The following is a 17,688-nucleotide window of genomic DNA, read 5'->3' on the forward strand; positions in this document are numbered from 1 at the left end:
TTCTTACTTGTTGAAGATATGTTTGGTCCAAATACCCAAATATAGGCTATTAGTGGAAAACAGGTGTCAGAAATATTTTTTTTTAACAATGAACCCATCATCATCCCATATTTATACTTTGCCATTTGATTTACAACAGTACCAAGTATTTATGGAAATATTTTGAAAATTTTAAATTATGTGCTTTTTGGAAAAAATTTAAATCAAAATTTTAATTCGTATTTTGAAAAAATTTTTTTTATTAGAACCTATGTTGTGTTGTATATCACTGGAAAGAGCATACGAAATGCTGCAAAACGACACCTTTTCCAGCTCTCTAGCTCAACTATTGCAGTTCCTAGAGCGATTTAAAGAAAGTCTGTTCACGTTTTTTTGGCTAGTATTTGCAAATTTTACATCCCCATATTTCAGAAACTGTTTGAGATAAAACATTGAAATTTGATATTTTCCTTAGTCTCAGCACCCACTATAACTATACCAAATTTTAACAAAATCTAAAATGGTGCGATAAAATTTTTGTTTAAAGTGTGTTGATTTGACATGGAATGGCTCATCTAACAGAACAGATATGTATGGCACTGTGCGCCCAACAAGAAAAGACTTGCCTCCATCGTTTCAGAAGAAGAAACTCAAGCAAGGAGATACTATAGCATTCCAACGAGGGAAACTTCTTGCCCTAAAGTGGAAATATAAAAGGGAAGTATGTATGTTATCCAGTATTCATAGTGCGGAAATGGGAACACTCAGACAAAGGAACAAAGTCGTTGTGAAACCAGCGGTCGTTTTTGTATATAATGATACCATGGGAGGTGTTGATAGGGTTGATCAACACATCGCAAACAATCCACTACCACGAAAGAGAGGGGGGGAAATATTATAAGAAAATATTTTTCCACCTCTTGGAACTAGCTATGTGAAATGCCATTGTACTCTACAGAAAACATGGGGAAGAGAAGACTAGTCTTGATTTTCGTGTTGCTGTTATCGAGAAACTGGTTGTTCAGCATCAAAAAGAAGAATTTTTATCGAAAGCAGCTGGTCGCCCCTCAGCAAAAGCAACACCAATGCGACTTGTTGGCCGACATGTTCCTTCTGCGATTCCTCCCACTGAGATGAAACAAAACCCGACATGAAAGTGCAGAATGTGCAGCAGTGTGTGTGATGCTAGAGGAAAGAAGGCTAGACGAGAATCCAGATACATGTGTCCGGACTGTGATGTAGCTTTGTGCATTGATCCATATTTCAGGGCTTATCACACAGCCAGTAACATATAAACAATGCATCTGATACCCGTATTTAGTGTGTATTTTATATATGCTAGTGTGCAATTATATACAAAAACAATGTTCCTAGTGCACACTAATTGTTATTTCAACTCTCTTTTTGATTATTTTTCTGTTATACAAATGCAAATCTCTTATTTCTACAATTTCCATATTTAATATTGGTCTAATTGCAAGGACGAGTATACTCGTCCTTTTTTTATTTTAAGGGCTATTCGAATCCCTGTATCTCATTGTTGAGTTGTCAACAATGAACACTATCACTACCATTTATAATGTTCTTACGTGAATATTGTAATAAAGTAATAAAAATATTACATTAAAAATGGAACAACTTTCTGTTGAAAATCTGTACGTTAAGAGGTTAAACACAAAAACTGGTAACTGTACATGAAGTATGCCACTTATTGAGGTGAAACTCATACTGAAATATACCCTTATTAAGCTCTTCATTATGATGCTAGCAGTACGACAGTACAAGGAAGGTTAACGAGATATAACCTAAATTTATTAACTCTTAAATTTTAATTCCTGTTTAACTAAAATATTGACCAAATATAAGAAAAAATATATCAGTTGATAGGGGAGTCCAGGAGGGAGTCCATAGGTGGTTCTAAAGAAAATAAAAAAAAATAAAAAAAAAAAAAGAAGAAACCTTTGTGACGATAAAAGAGTATGTCATTCGTTTGCTAATAACAACTGACAGTCTTTATAATATCTTAATGATTTTATTTTGTTTACGCAATCGTGTACGAGGGCTGCACTGAAAGTTTCGGGAATCATGTACTGGGAACAATGTAATCTGTTAATTTTATTGTCGTTATAAACTGTCATCTTTGTTCACTATAAATGCAAAACCATGTGTAACTCAGAATCTTTTGTCGTTGCAGAGCACCAGTTTATAGTGAGGTGGTCGTGATCAAAAATTGATATGAGGTGAGAGCAATTCTGTGCCATGATTTATTACGATTTTCGCCAAAGGTTAACACAGCAAGAGTGTGTTCGTCGGATGATTGCTGCTTTTCCTGATGACGCCCCATCCCAAAATCAAAAACATGTTGCGTGGGAAGCGCTTTTACACTCTAGAGGAAGTCATCGAGGCGTACAAGCTGCATGTTTCACAGGTACGAACTTCGGAGTGGCATAACTGTTTCAAGATGTGGTTCTATCGCATGAAACAATGCACTGCTTCACAGAGGGAGTACTTTGAAAAGCAATAAAAAAAATTGCTGTAATTTTATGTTCTTGCGTTCTATCATTGTCCCGAAACTTTCAGTGCAACCCTTGTATTATATAGAAAATAGAAATTTTAACGTACCGTGTATATGAAATAAAATAACATTAGGTATGTTAAAACTTCTATTTTCTACATGATAGTTCATTTTGCTGGAAGAAATTATTATTTATGTACTGTATCTGTAGCAAAATACACTACTAACTAGCAGATTGTTGTTTCTTTTCCTCACTCACTTTCTTTACAGACTACTATCTGTAAAAATGTTCGCTTTCCTTTCGTTATAAGACTCAAGAAGTCTATGAAAAATATAAATCCTATCTAGCGAGAAAATTATCTGGAATGGTAATGTGGGAAGGAAATACTATAGAATTAATCGGAGTGCTTGTCCTTCACCATGTTAATTAAGCCGCACATTTTCTTGCGGTTTGGAAGGAATATATTGATTCGTTTCACAATTGATTTGAATTTCGTGAGTGTCCATCAGAAATCAACAAGAATATTGTTGCTTTCCGATGGCAGTGGCAAGTGTGTCAATCACTACGTTCATATAGCTAAGCCTGGTACTAATCTCAGGCCATCGATTGATGTTGACACCAGAAAACTAATAAAATAATAATAATAAACTCCTAGTAGTGTGATGTAGAAATTCATTCTGCAAACAGTAAGCATTGTAAATTAGTAATTTGAATTGAATAAGCTCTTCCTTATGTGCATTTTCTCTTTCTAAGTTATTTTTATTCGTTTCCTTTTCTCTTTCTTTATTTTATTTTTCCTTATTCTTTGAATAACCCTATTGTAATAGGAACAATGGTCCTATTATAGGTGTCAAATAAATAAATATTTTCTTTATAGTGCATATTTACAGGTTTTTAGTGCACAAAATCCAGATCCTCAAAATAACAGGGGTCATTTATGCCACGCAGGATCGAATGTCGAACCCTGTGGATAAATACACTGTATGGAGATAGTTTCCCGGCCTACTTCCGTTTCGTGTCACTATCATTGAGCTAAAGAAAAAGTCAACACTGATACAAATTTTCCTTACTTTCTATTATAATGCAAATAATGACTTAGTATTCACACTTGGGGCTTACTTTCTCATTACATTCTTCAATTAATCAATCCATCCAGTCTTCCAAATCTTTATATTTTAATTTTTTTTCCACTCGATGATTTCAACTGATTCACTGCTATCACCTTCGATCAAATTTATTTGTGTAAGAAAAAATGTTCTACTTACACAAATGCTTATTTTGAAAATGTGTTAATGAAGATTTTGTGTTTAGTCATTTTTTGTAATTAGAGATTGGATGCAAAGAATGTACTTTAATACAGTGCAATCACTTAACAGCGGAAGTAGATGGGACATGATCATTTGTCCGTAAATGAAAGGTTACATTTTCAGATTACTTATGTCTCGTGTGACAATTCTACGCAGCATAAAACATTAGTTATAAATTTAAATACAGTCTAATATCTAAATACTGTACTCAGTATTCGATTTCCTCCGGTGCTTGGGGTCCCTGGTTCGATCCCAGCTCGCGCCGTGTGGACTTTGTGGTGGACAAACACCGTGCTCGTGGGTTTTCTCGGGGTTCTCCCGTTTCCTCCCACTTTCTTCATTCCACCATTTCACTCATTTCTCATTATCACCGTCTCCTTTAGCGTAACCGGCATAACCGTGGGACGTTAAACTTAAAGATTTCATTTCATTTCCTTTCAGTATTCGATTTACTGGGGTATGAGAAGAGACTCCCTCTCTGTAAAGAAACAAAAGTATCGCTGGAGGATGCGTTTGTATGGGTTGTGTGATAATTTTCTTTTCAAGTACAAGTTATATCTCTACAGGAATCCCTTAATTTGCTTACTAACTGTATTATAAGTAAAATTAACCTAATATAAACAAGGAATATTATTGTTAAATACTGAAAATATAGCTCTTGTGGAGTTGCTGGTCTCCCAAAGGGGCGCCTCTCAAGGTGGCAGATAGAATGCCATCTAGATATTGATGGTACCTGGGCATTCCGAGGTGGATCAAAACCTACGCCTGCTGCCCTGCACTAAATAGAGGGATTTACAAAGGATAGGGGAAGAAAACACCGACAAAAAAATCAGGTCTCCCAAGGCGGGTGTTGGGTTAAACTCTACACACCGAAAAAAAAAAAAAAAAAAATACGAAACATCAAAAGCAACCTCGGAATGATGGATATAACGAAAGATGATCTACGGAACGGGCAGAAGATAATGACTTGATAATGGAAAACACAAAATGTGAGATCAACATTGAAACTAGGAAAAACGAAATAAATTGCAGACGAAATGGCTACCTTCAAAACCAATTGATAGTAGCTACAAGAAATAAGATGGGTGGCTCAACAACAAGAACTGTAGACCTAGCACAAGAACGGCCAAGAGAAGCATAGGTTTTATGATTAGTAGAAAGATTAAGAATAGTCTGTTACAAATTGAGCTGACAAGCGAGAGCCTATGCAGAATAAAACTAAAAGTACATTTTAGGAACATCTCAATCATATCGGTCCACACTCCGACAGAGGAAAAATGAACGACAGAAACCGATTTTATGCGAGTTTCGAGAAGGTGTGCAACCAACTCCCAAAGTACGATCACTTGCTAGTAATGGGGGATTTCAACGCACAGATAGAAGAATTTCTGAGTCATGTGGCCGGACAACACACATTGCATGATGTGAGTAACGAAAACAAAATTGCTAGGGTTCGCAGCAAGAAACAAAATGTTAATTAAGTGCACATGGTTCTCACATAAGAATATCCATAAAGGAACATGGAAAATACCAGACACGCAGGAAGAAGTTCAGATCAAGTATTAACATCATAATAGATCATGTATTAACATCGAAGACATGGATCATCAGTGATAAATGTTCGGAGCTGTCGAGAACCAAACTACGATTCAGAACACTATTCAGTCAAAATAGTAATTAGACGTCAAAATAGTAATTAGACGAGAGAATAGAACAGTACGAAGCGTTGAGAGAACAACAACAAAAAAGGAATGAAGATTAGTTTGACGAAGTATGTAATATGATACAAGTCAAGATGAAAATAGAAAAAGAAACCAGAAAGAAGCATACACAGAGAAAACAGTGGGAGAATACCAATGTAGATTCTGGTCTGGAGCGTTAACAGGAATTGAGCAGGCAAGCTAACATAATATTCAGAAAGAAAAAGAAAGACACTATGAAGAGGCAGATGGAAGAACTAAAAAACGTAATAAATAAAATGAAAGAAGGAAATTCTATATGGAGTGGATAGACTTAAAAATCAGCCAAGAATGACAGGATGCAAGAACAAAGGTAAACTAGTAATTCAAGATAAGGAGATTCTGGAAAGGTGGGCACAGTATTTTGAAGAATTACTAAATGAAAAAGTACGAACACCAAGTGAAGAACACGATAAGAACGAGGAGAATCAAGAGATTGTGCAACCATCAACTAGATTGATTTGATTTTCAGTTTAGCGTCCGTTTCAGCGAGGTTATATGAGACTTAGATCTACGCTTAATGCAGGATCCGAACCACATGAGTTTCCACCAGGAATCGAACTCGGGTATTCCACGCCAAGGGTGCGTACGCTAACCACTTAGGCACAAGGTAGCTCTAAACACCAACTAGAAAAGAAATACAGAATTGTGTAGGTAAACTCAAGAACAATAAAGTTCCAGGATAACAAAATAGTGGGAAAACTAATCAAATAGGGAGGACACATCATCAGCGCGATTCACAAATTGATGGAGATATGAACAGCCGAAAGGATGCCTGAAAAATGAACAACAGGAATTATATGCCACATATTTAAGAAAAAGGATAAAAACAGCACGCAAGAATTATAGAGAGATAAAAGTGCTAAATACAGCATACAAAATATTGACCCAAACAATATAGGAAAGAAAAAGTATACACAAAAGAAAATAATGGGAGAATACCAATATGGATTCCGACCAAGCGGAAGTATAACAGATGAAATTTTTGTGACGAGACAGATGACTGAAAAACACACAGAACATGACGCAGATCTGTACACATTATTAGTGGACTACAAGCAAGCCTGTCAGTACACACAGAAAAATGCTACTTGCAGCCATGAACAGAACAGGAATACCGAAGAAACTAATAAATGGCTATGAAAAACTCAAAACCGAAAATTAATATCGGTAACCAGCTTACAAACAGTTTTGAAACTAATAATGGAGTTAAACAAGAAGATGGATTCTCAATTATCTTGTTTATATTAGCATCACACTTCACAGGAGACAAAATAGATCAACGCGGCACGATATTCACAAAATCTAGTTCAATATGTGCATATGCTGACAAGGTAATAGTGGTGAGACCACAACGAATTGAAACAAACGCTTGAACAGATGGAACAGACAAGACATGGGATTAATAGCAAAAAAGATATTCTCACCGTTTGAAGCAAGAAAAAGACCGCCTAGACAGACGGAATTTGAAGTGGGCTTCACCTATTTAGGAAATGTCATACCTAGGCAGAATTCGGCAATAAAATGGTCGCGTGGTTAGGAGACAGATTACAAAAGAGAAACAAGGCATGTTTCGAAGACTTTCAAATATTCAAAAGCAGATCAATCTCGAAATACAGAACTACAGGTATATACAATGTTGTTAATGAGACCAGTTATTACGTACGTATGGGAAAAATGAACACACACTAAAGCAAACGAAGCGGCCGTTACAAGAACGGAAAGAAGAACACTGCTAAAAAATTACGGACCAGTGATAGGCAGAGATATACGAAGAATGTGACAATGAACTAGAAGAAATAATCAAAGAGGAGAACAGTTTATGCTTCATCAAAAGTCAAAGAATCAGATTGTTAGCGAATATAGAGCGAATGAAAACAACGAGCTTGTGACAAGAAATAGAGGCTGATCGTAAAAGAGGCCAAAAGCTCACCGCGAGTTGTAGCGCCGAGGAGTAAATAGTAACTACTGAATATGTAGACAGAACCAACCAATCATGATTGTTTGTCAATTTCTTCAGAAAAGGTTCCAATACTTATCTGCTGTGAATTCTGCGGGCACTAGTTTCTGATCGGAATTTGCTTGTAAATGCTAGATCAGTTTATGTCATCAATTGAAGGTTTACTTCCGAATTGCAGAAAGTATTACGCTAAATACATATGAAGAGAATAATTCCTCTCCCTTACGAATTGGTTACTAAAACGCTGGGGGTGAAAGAAAACTGTTAGTGCTTGTAAATGGGAGGATTCTGTCCCATAATATATATTTATTTTTATCGGATCAAAAAAGTTTATTCGTATTATGGAGGTGCCCACTATTGAAAGGTGCCCGTTAAGGGAGGTTTCACTGTATTAATACTGACGTTCAATATTATTTATTTTGTAATTTCATTTCTTCACTATAATTTCAGAAAATTGTATTCGTTGCGTACAATATTCGATAGTCATTATTAAAATTCATCCTTAGCTAAAGGGCTCGGAAAAAAAGTAACAGGCCCAGATCAACGAAAATAAACAATTGTACCTTTTAGTGATAGTGATATTTCATCCTACGCAAAATTCAACGTTTAAGTTCACGTCAAGTGAAATGTTTAAGTTCATGTCAATGTGTAGGCTCTGTCCAGCAAACTTCAAGAACAAAATCATGATACAGAAAAGGACAGACACAAACAAACAGAAACAGGAGAGAGAAAAAAAAAAAAGAGAGAGAGATGTCTTCCATACGCCACCAAGATATTGAAGCACACTCCTTTAAACTCAAATATTTTTTTAAACCGACGATAATCAACGTTATCGTCTAATATTCCAGACTTGTTACTTAGGTGTTCATCAGCAATTTGGTTGAAGTCTTTACAGAGGTACTTTAAGACAAATACAATCCGACACATTTTGTTAAGATTAACTAATACCCACCTATTGTGTTACCTGGAAAATCTCTAGACGAAGGAAAGTTCAATAAAAATTGCAATCTAGTTATAATCAGCTTTTCTAAACAGCTCGAAGCTCTATGGCTTTAAATTGTACAGGTAACAATTTTTCAGACTTCCATATAACTGATTAATGCAATTTGCTTATGGACTAAAGCAGAAAATGAAATCTGCAGTTTAACGTCTCACGATTATGCCCTTTCGGCTGGAGAGACGGATAATTAAGGCAAGTGAATGATGGAAGAATTGGTGGAATAAAATGTCGGAGGAAACGAAAGCGCTCTACCACAGAGCCATCCCCTCTGGGCTAAAAGAAGGAGGGAAAAGGAAGCACAAAGTGAAATAGAACCTTTTAAATTGTGAGAAATGTGTGTAAATGTATTATGTCATTTTAATAGTGGTATTGTTAAGTTGTTAAGTGATCACCACTATTACAATAGGTTGTTGCTAATTTTAGTGGGCGAGAGAGAGAGTGAGAGAGAGAGTGAGAGTGAGAGAGTGAGAGAGAGAGAGAGAGAGAGAGAGAGAGAGAGAGAGAGAGAGAGAGAGACGTACAACACTTATGAAGTCGAAGCCCTTCATTAGGATATAGCTGTCGAAGGGAACATAATCGGTTGTCGAAATCATACTAGGAATATAACAATCCGATTAGGGAACGTAATAGGGTAGCTAATCTTTAGACAGCTAATTGGAAAAGTATCTAGTAGGTCATCGTAGTTGTGAATGTCAATGAAAAAGGATTGAAATTACACCTTTAATGTCAGGCAGTTATGAGTTTTAGGTTAATAACGACTGAGTATAGTTTAAGAAACGATACTGCAAGTATTGATAAGGTAAGAAAATGGGAGGGAACAAGAAAACGCGAGAAAATTTATACACGGACTGATTCATCACAAACTCTGGGACTGGAATCCAACCAAAGGCCTTAGGTATTGTAGTAATATCACAGAGTAACTGTGCTTTCCACGCGAAAATATATACTGGTATACCTCCCGGGGCCTCCTTACAGGGAATCAAAAGCTTACTGTGTGACTACGTCGTATATTAATTTACAACCATTAGCATTGCTCTCCGAATCCATCAAGCAGTTACATCGATTGTTACGCTACTAAGTGATGCTAGTGTCAACGTGTACCGACTTTAACTGGTATCTGGAAAGAATCGATGCAACTATTTAATGGACGTTGTCACATAATGAAATTCGTGTTTATAGACGAAGACCAGAAAGATATACAATTATATTTATTTTTTGCTTTATTTTGACTTTCTGTAGTCTGTGGACGCCATTTTTTAACACCATATATATATATATATATATATATATATATATATATATATATATATATATATGCGCACGCTTTGTGTATCATTGAATTCGCACCTATGGACGATTCGGTGTATTAAAACTCGGTTGTTTCCTCCATCCGTTAACGTAATAACTATATAGTTACTCAATGGTAATCCCCTTGAAGCCCAAGTGGTTTAAATAGGTTATTGTTTTTTACAATTCTCTTTCAATGTCTACGTTATTCGGCTCTGTTATAATTTTCAGTTGAAAGAAACATAGGTCTAAATAAGAGGGAGGGGGAGGTAAGGGTGTAATGGTGTTTTCCTTTATTGCAAAAAAAAAAAAAAAAAAAAAAAATCCCTTATACAAACAAGTATATTCTTTAAGTGCCAATTACAAGGTTTTCAGAGAAAACTCTGATTTTTACTATGTGGTATGTCTATCAGATTTCAGAATCATTCCTACTATTACGGGCGGCGGGAGAAAGGGGCTCCCACTTTCATTAATAGTCCATTTTCTTTAGCCTAAAGCGCACACTGTAGAACGTAAAACTAGAACTTCATTTTCCATTGCCACCCCGATATACTCTCAGTGAACACATCATTCTCAAAAATTTTCGCTAGAAACATTCATTTCCTTTCATTCTGTCACCATCCAACATTTGATCAATCAACATCAATCCTTTTATCTGACAGTTTCCTTTAGCCAATGAAGGAAAAACATATGCAATATTACAAAAACTTAAAAAAGTAAACGCTGAACTGTGTTTTCTCCAGCATATCAAGAGTAATGATATTACACCTAACTTACCTTTTGTAGTTTACTATAACACTGAACTGCCTCCTTAAAATCATTGGTTAACCTCTCTACTTGTAACTTCTGTTGTTTATCTCCTCTTTTGACCACTACTGTTAGCCTATGAAGATCCTTCGTTGTTTGAGATATGATCTGATTCGTACTCATTTGCGTTACGTGACTGAAAGATAAAGGAAACGCACATGAGAACAAATTCTCTAAAATTAACTGCTGATATACTAAAACAAAATACTCTGGCAATGAAGCTCACGAAGATCTATATATAGCCGGCCAGATAACCAACGCTTAACTAAGCAGGTCAATTAAGAGAAAATGAAATGTAAGTTTTTCGTCCCACTGATATGCCTGCTAGGCTACAGGAGACGGTGATGAGGAAAAATGAGGGAAATGGTGGAATGAAGAAAGTGGGAGGAAACGGGAGAACCCCGAGAAAACCCACGCGCAGTTTGTCTACTACAAAGGTCACTTGCCGCGAGCTAAGATCGAACCAGCGACACCATGCATCAGAGGTGAACGCTCTACTACTGAGCCTCCGCGGCCCCTAGGTCAATTAAGAGACTGTGTCAATATTCCTGAATTTCTTACACATTCAGCTAAATTTTAATTCAGGCAGGTCTCTAACTGTCTCACGATACTGGGTCAATACAGAAAAAAATGTGCTTCATTGCGAATCGAATTCAGGCGCATGCAGCTACAAAGCAGCATCCAACTAATAGCTAACCCGAAATTTAATTCCTTATAGCATGTATTTAATAATAAATAAAAGTTATGAATCAATTTTAACAACGTACACAAAGGCAGAACTAAATTATACCACTGTGCGATGGAATAAACTTTGGGAAAACGTCTAACACGGACATCTGCTTCTTTCTTTCTGGTGATGGTTAAGTGTCAAAAATGTTTCGGAACCAAGTATAGATATGGAGGGGATATTTATACTATTTTGGCAGTCTGTGAGGAGAAAAATTCTGGAAATGAATTTAAGAAGTTAACATCAGGAAGACGAAGTAGTGCGCGTAGTAGAATGATCTCGTGTTTAGGAAAATTCAGCAGTTAGCCTGAGACAACGTAATGCACAACACACCATTAGAACTAGTAATCTTGGTAATTACTTCGGAAAGATTTATGTAACGGGGCTCTTTCGTTGCACGACAGCAGCCAATTAAAGGTGAGAAAAGAAGAAAATCGGCAAGGATTCAAACAAGAATTCAGAACTTGTGCACGAGTCTAATCGATAATAAACCTAATTTGGCAATATTGTACATACAGAATTTAAGCATCTATCATGTTGGAAAACATAATAATACGACACGTAAAAGATTATACGATAAGATTCTTTAATAATAGTAAGTTTGACTTAGTTCTTAGTGCACTAACCAAATTATACTATATTGAAAAAATGTATATATACACAAACATCACTGTAGTCACAAAAACTATGTGAAGACCTGCCTAGAAGAAAGTTTTGAGCTTAAGCCTTCAACAAAAGGCCCTCGGGAAGCACTTGAAATATATAAACACGAAGAAAGGAACGCTATTTAAATGAAAAAAAATGAAATCTTTGAGTTTTACGTCCCACGGTTATGCCGGTCAGGCTAAAGAAGACGACGATGATGAGTGTTGAATGAAATGGTGGAATGAAGAAAGTGGGAGGAAACGGGAGAACCTCGAGAAAAACCACGCACACGGTGTTTGTCCACCACAAAGTTCACTTGGCGGGGGCTGGGATCGAACCCGGGACCCCAAGCACCAGAGGTGAACGCTCTACCACTGAGCCACCGCGGCCCCGCTATTTAAATGAGTTGCTAATTATTAAGTGTACGTAACTTTCTTAAAAGAGCACATCTCGTTGCATACGTTTCGACTGAAACACACCTGAGATGTGATTGACGCACATTAAATTGTGAAAGCAACTATGTAATGCATTTAAAAGACACAATATACTGTTTTATGACCGTTCATTAAATTATGACGGTAACTGTGATGTTACTGGCAAAGGTAGGAACCTAAATAAAAATTATGCTTTATTTATATTTCTTTAATCGTGTACGAAGAGAATCCACCAGGATTTTGCTTTTTATCAATTTCGCAAAAATTTTGTTCGGATTTTGCCCTGCACTTGTAACATCCCTTTGGGTTTTAGAGAATCCTATGTCTGAGTATTATTTTTATTTTGAAAACATATAAATATAACAACATCAAATATAATGAAGCACGCAAGAAATGTAACAATAGCTAGATATTTTAACTATGGATAAGAAAATAAGGACTTCTAGAAGATATTCAAAATATTTTAAAATATAGCTGTGTAATGTACAATCAAATCCTTTTCACCCTAGATTTTCTTTTGCCAGTAACTTCGGTTACCGGTTCAGTAACTTGCATCTTGTTTTCGCCAATGTAAACAAAAAATGAAATTCACCCAATTGTTTAAGTCCTTTAAAAAATCAAATCAATAATAATAATAATAATAATAATAATAATAATAATAATAATAATAATAATAATAATAAAGCAGTGTAACTTTTGCAAGCAACTTCTTTGCCATAGAAAATATATACTTATTTTGCTTCTGACATACCTGTAACATATGTCAACATAATGTATGTGTTATAACACAAACGATAGAGGAATGATTCCTATGTATTAATCAAGACTTCACATAAAATGTACCACAACGCAGTTTTCCATAAATTTAGTTCCTAGAACATTAAGTCAAAACAATTTTAGAATGAAAGAAAATCGTACACATATTCAGGATGTTGGTAATCTAAAATTTTAGAAGAAAAACTTACACTTTGTCACGTAAGCCTTGGTTATCTCTATCTGAACCTATAGTTCTTAATGCAGTTTCCAAATTTTTCCAACTAGTGTTGATTGTATATACGTTAGTGGTGATATTTTCACATAAGTTATAGAATTCGGTGGGGCTGAACTGTGAACCAGCAAATCCGACATTTGGCACATTGCTTGTGGCTCCGTAAGTTTTCTGTGAATGTGCAAAACCTTGCGACATGATGAATTATACCTAGAAAAGGAAAATACTATAAATTTATATATTCTAAAACATATTATTGTGCATTCACATGCCAGTACTATTAAGGACAAATCACTTTACATTTACATACACAACAGGCTTCCTACAATACTCCCTTGTACTAACACTTTTACTGTAATTAGTGAACTTCTATGTATTAGTAATCATTTATTTATCATATGATATTTATAGTTATGAACAATTTTGGTACCTAATCCTCAACTATTAATTGTAGGGCGGTCAAATGGCTTCATTACTATTTATTATTTTTTTTACCCTAACAAAATATGAATCTATAATAAAACGTCAGCGTCTGTCTATTTTGCCTTAATTCTTTTCTTACGATTTTCTCTTACAACGCTCAAGTTACAAAAATTCAGCGAATTTTTACCAAATCAATGCTCAATTGTGTAATTTCTTTGTTCCAACTTTATTTAAACAAAAACAAGCGTGCATGAACGTCAATGTCACTTGACATGAAGTCATTAAATACACCCACTGCATCATCATGTTAAAACTTTACAAAAATAATATTAAGCAAAAATTTAAATTATATAAATACTATGTATCTTTTAATTAGTATATAATTATTTGAGAGTTGAAGTAAATTATTATGATAATATACTTACGAGTTTAACCGTTGAATACACTAACCACAAATCCTCCTCCAGAGATTCACTTACCTTGAAAGATGCTTCCGGTTGGATGACCTTGTTCCTATTATGAAATCAACTGACATTCATAATATATTTATTTAGATACGATAATAGTTACAATTTTGCTGATTTGATTATAGAACAAGTGATCTGCTAGCAAAGAACCTTGAAATATACTATAAACTACCCTGCTACTTCTATCTGCAGCCACTACCCATTCAGAGAAAAAAAAGTACTTCTACATCAATCATATGACGGAAATTACTAAGTACTCAAATATCTGTATGTTACTCTCCTTTCCGAAATGATTTTCGATACTGATAAATATAGTTGATAGCGTTAAAAGTTTAAACTTTAATAAATTATTAATTTTGTAGGAAGTTTGCCCCCAAGTTTTATTACATAGTTTCAGAATTCGTGAAATCTTTTTTTTATTTGACTTCATTTGAAGGACGAACTTTACCGAAGTTGGTCGATTACGAAACACTACCAGAACAATAACTGTCGGCCCGTAAGTATGATGTATAGATATAGTTTCTCAAAATTTATAGTTTACATTGTGCCTTTTATATGTATAATGTCCGAAAGTGTTCTGTTACATTATGTAAACTTAATTTCTAGTAATATCCATATTGTTCTTCTTATTTTGTATTGTATTTATTATGAAAATTTAGTGTTCTATTAGCGTGTGAGGCCTAACTAAAGTGGAAGAAACCTATTGTGAAAAGGGGTTCCAAGTTATAAATCAGTGCGATATTTGAATGATATTGTGAAGATACCGCGTTCGGGTAAGGCTTTTGAGTGTTACCTGAGATTAACTGCCTTTTCCTAATTGAAGTGCTATTTTAATACTAAAATTCCTGCTTGTATATGCTTTGAAAGTGAGACGGTATTGCCTGAGTACAGTATAAAATTATTGTACTGTGATAGTAATTATAGAGAATATTATCCGATATACTTAGGCGATACATCTTCTAAGTGAAATGAGGAAATTGTGATTCATAAATGTGTTAGGAATTATGTTAAACAGTTAAAAGTCGAAGTGATCAAGCATAACTTTCACCACCAAACAGCCTTGATATAACAGTCATGTTTGGACTCTCTTTTTTCATATAACCGTATGTGTTTTAATCAAAGTAAGTGTATATTGCACAATATCACTATAATTGGTAGGAAAATTTGTGCTAGAATGTCATATTCGGACAATTATTTTGCTAGGAAATGTAGGGACAATTATGGATGCTCATATTAGTGGTGACCTTATTAAATATTCTAGATGACTCACGGCACTAAAGCGTACCGTAAGAGTTTGCATACGTTACCTTCGAATCACTTTAACTACCAAGTGTTTTCTATTTATTAAAATGTTAAGCCATGTTTTTCTTAAATCAATTGCTTCGACTAATAATGTTCATAGGGCCCTATTTTGTTGCTGAGTTCTCTAGTATCCATACAGTATGACTGTGAGAATCAGCTCAAGTTCAGCATCAACTATATAACATATTTTCGACTACGTGTTGATTTTAAGTAAGTCATATATTTTTCCTATACTTGCTTTAAGTAAACATCACTTTTATTGATCAAGATAATTAAGAATTCCACATGTGATCCTTCCGTGACGGAAAGTTTTGAGACCACACGCATAGAAAAGCTGAGTGGCTTTGAGTCGAGTCTAGAATACTTGAGGGTTGGGACATAGCTTTTCTGATAACATTTTGAGAGACAGACAGAAAACGTTTATTTTTGAAGACATGATTCGAGCAGACGGTTCTACCAAATTTTGACACATTTCAAGGTTAGATTAGAGCTATGTATTTCTATCAGCAGAGCATGCACTAAATGAGGAGCTCCATTACTACATGCAGATTGACTTCAGGAAGGCTCAGTATAAATACAGTGTGGATGTATGGTGTAAAACTACAGTGCATAAAGCACGAACAAACTTGTGCCAGATGGCCACAAAAAAAGCAAGATTGCTATCCAACCGAGTCAGCGCAAGAGCGTAGCAGGAGAGCCCTAGGGTCAGCGAGAGGCTGCATCCGTAGGCGCATCAGCGACGGAGGAGCATATGCATAATCGAGGATAGTGGAAGAGCACACTTACACATATAATACTTTCACTATCAGAATTCATTTCAATGTGCTGTGCACTAACAGTAATTACTTATATCCACACTCATTCCTTCGCGAAAGATGTTTCACAACGCAGTTTACCTATTAATGTTGTATTTGGTAGGACCGTCTGTTCGAGTGAACCCCTTTTAGGGTATCTTACATGGAAAACAATACTGTGAAATGTTTCCTAATTCTAATTTAACAAAATTAATCGTAACCAGAATATTTAAAATGATTCAAAAATTATTCTCTAATTGTATGTTACTGTAATCTTATCCATTTTGACGTGCAGGTTTACAGTAGAGTTTCCAGTACAAAGTCATTACATGTACTGCGCCTTTTTAACAAAAGGGTCATTCCGCGTCAGTTCAACCAAGACTTTTAACCCACTATCTCAGATTTGGATGATATTTGAATGAGTTATAAACCTTTTTATGTTAATTGCAAGTATGTAAATTTTATTGCAATAGCATCAGCGGTTCAGAAGTTATTGCATTTCAAAAATGAGAAGAAAATCTATTTTTAACTGTCACAGCATATTTCCCAATTTAGTAAGAACACTAAAAAAGTCATATTTCGGTTCCTATTAATACTAAAAAACATGATTCTTTTTTATTCAGATTGTCTTGAAGTTGTTTACCATGAAAAAAAATGAAAGCTTTCCGTAGAGCTGATAGAAAATTTATAAAGCTTTTTGAAAGGTAACATTTTGAAAAATAAACTAGAACGCAATTTTGTAAACTTTAAACCTTTATTTCTCAAAGTCCCCATCATGGATTTCAGTGAATTTGTTTTTGTTTGAAAGCTTGTTACATCTATACAAAAATTGTGATGGGCCATCCAAGCACTGAGGAGATATCCCAGTCAATGTTGCCAACTGATTGCGAAATAAACTTTTCCCAATAACTTCCATAAGATTTAATATATTAACTCCAAAATTGGTACAATTACTCTTCGGTATCCTAGCAATGCGTCTGTGAGTATTATCACTCCTCCCAAGCATTCCAGTTGTCAGGGTTGCCAACCAATTTCAGTGTTGCCTGTCACAGCGTCAGACGTTTCTGTGCCACACTTTGCAGTAAGTTTATTACATCTATTTTCACTATACAAAAATTATGATGGGCCAACTAAGCATGGAGGAGAAATAGGGAGTTCCAAAAATTTATAATTAAGGGAAAAAAATACAATAATCTGAACAATAAATGGGCATTAGCATTTTTTAATGTTAATCAGAATAACTATCAAAGAAGCAAATATAATAAGTGTGACAGTATTATAGGCCTACATGTTATGACACACAAAATAAATCT

The 17,688-nt window shown here is 35.1% G+C and overlaps 1 protein-coding gene across 2 annotated transcripts in view; it reads right to left on the minus strand.

The window, feature by feature from the left end:
- Syx13 (syntaxin 13) overlaps positions 1-14,528 on the minus strand; it is a 45,867-nt gene extending 31,339 nt beyond the window's left edge. The window contains exons 1-3 of one of the 2 annotated variants that reach the window (XM_081751638.1): positions 14,292-14,528; positions 13,367-13,599; positions 10,566-10,731 (exon numbers count right to left, since the gene is read on the minus strand). In XM_081751638.1, the coding sequence (XP_081607764.1) occupies positions 10,566-10,731; positions 13,367-13,587 (387 nt within the window). In that variant the 5' untranslated portion in view covers positions 13,588-13,599; positions 14,292-14,528. Of the gene's footprint in view, positions 1-10,565; positions 10,732-13,366; positions 13,600-14,237 lie in introns of both variants that reach the window. The other variant, XM_081751639.1, reaches the window with a different exon arrangement.
- Positions 14,529-17,688: the final 3,160 nt, after the last annotated feature.

Source organism: Thermobia domestica, chromosome 3 (assembly GCF_964235325.1).
Source record: "Thermobia domestica chromosome 3, izTheDome1.hap1.1, whole genome shotgun sequence".
Lineage (NCBI taxonomy): Eukaryota > Metazoa > Arthropoda > Insecta > Zygentoma > Lepismatidae > Thermobia > Thermobia domestica.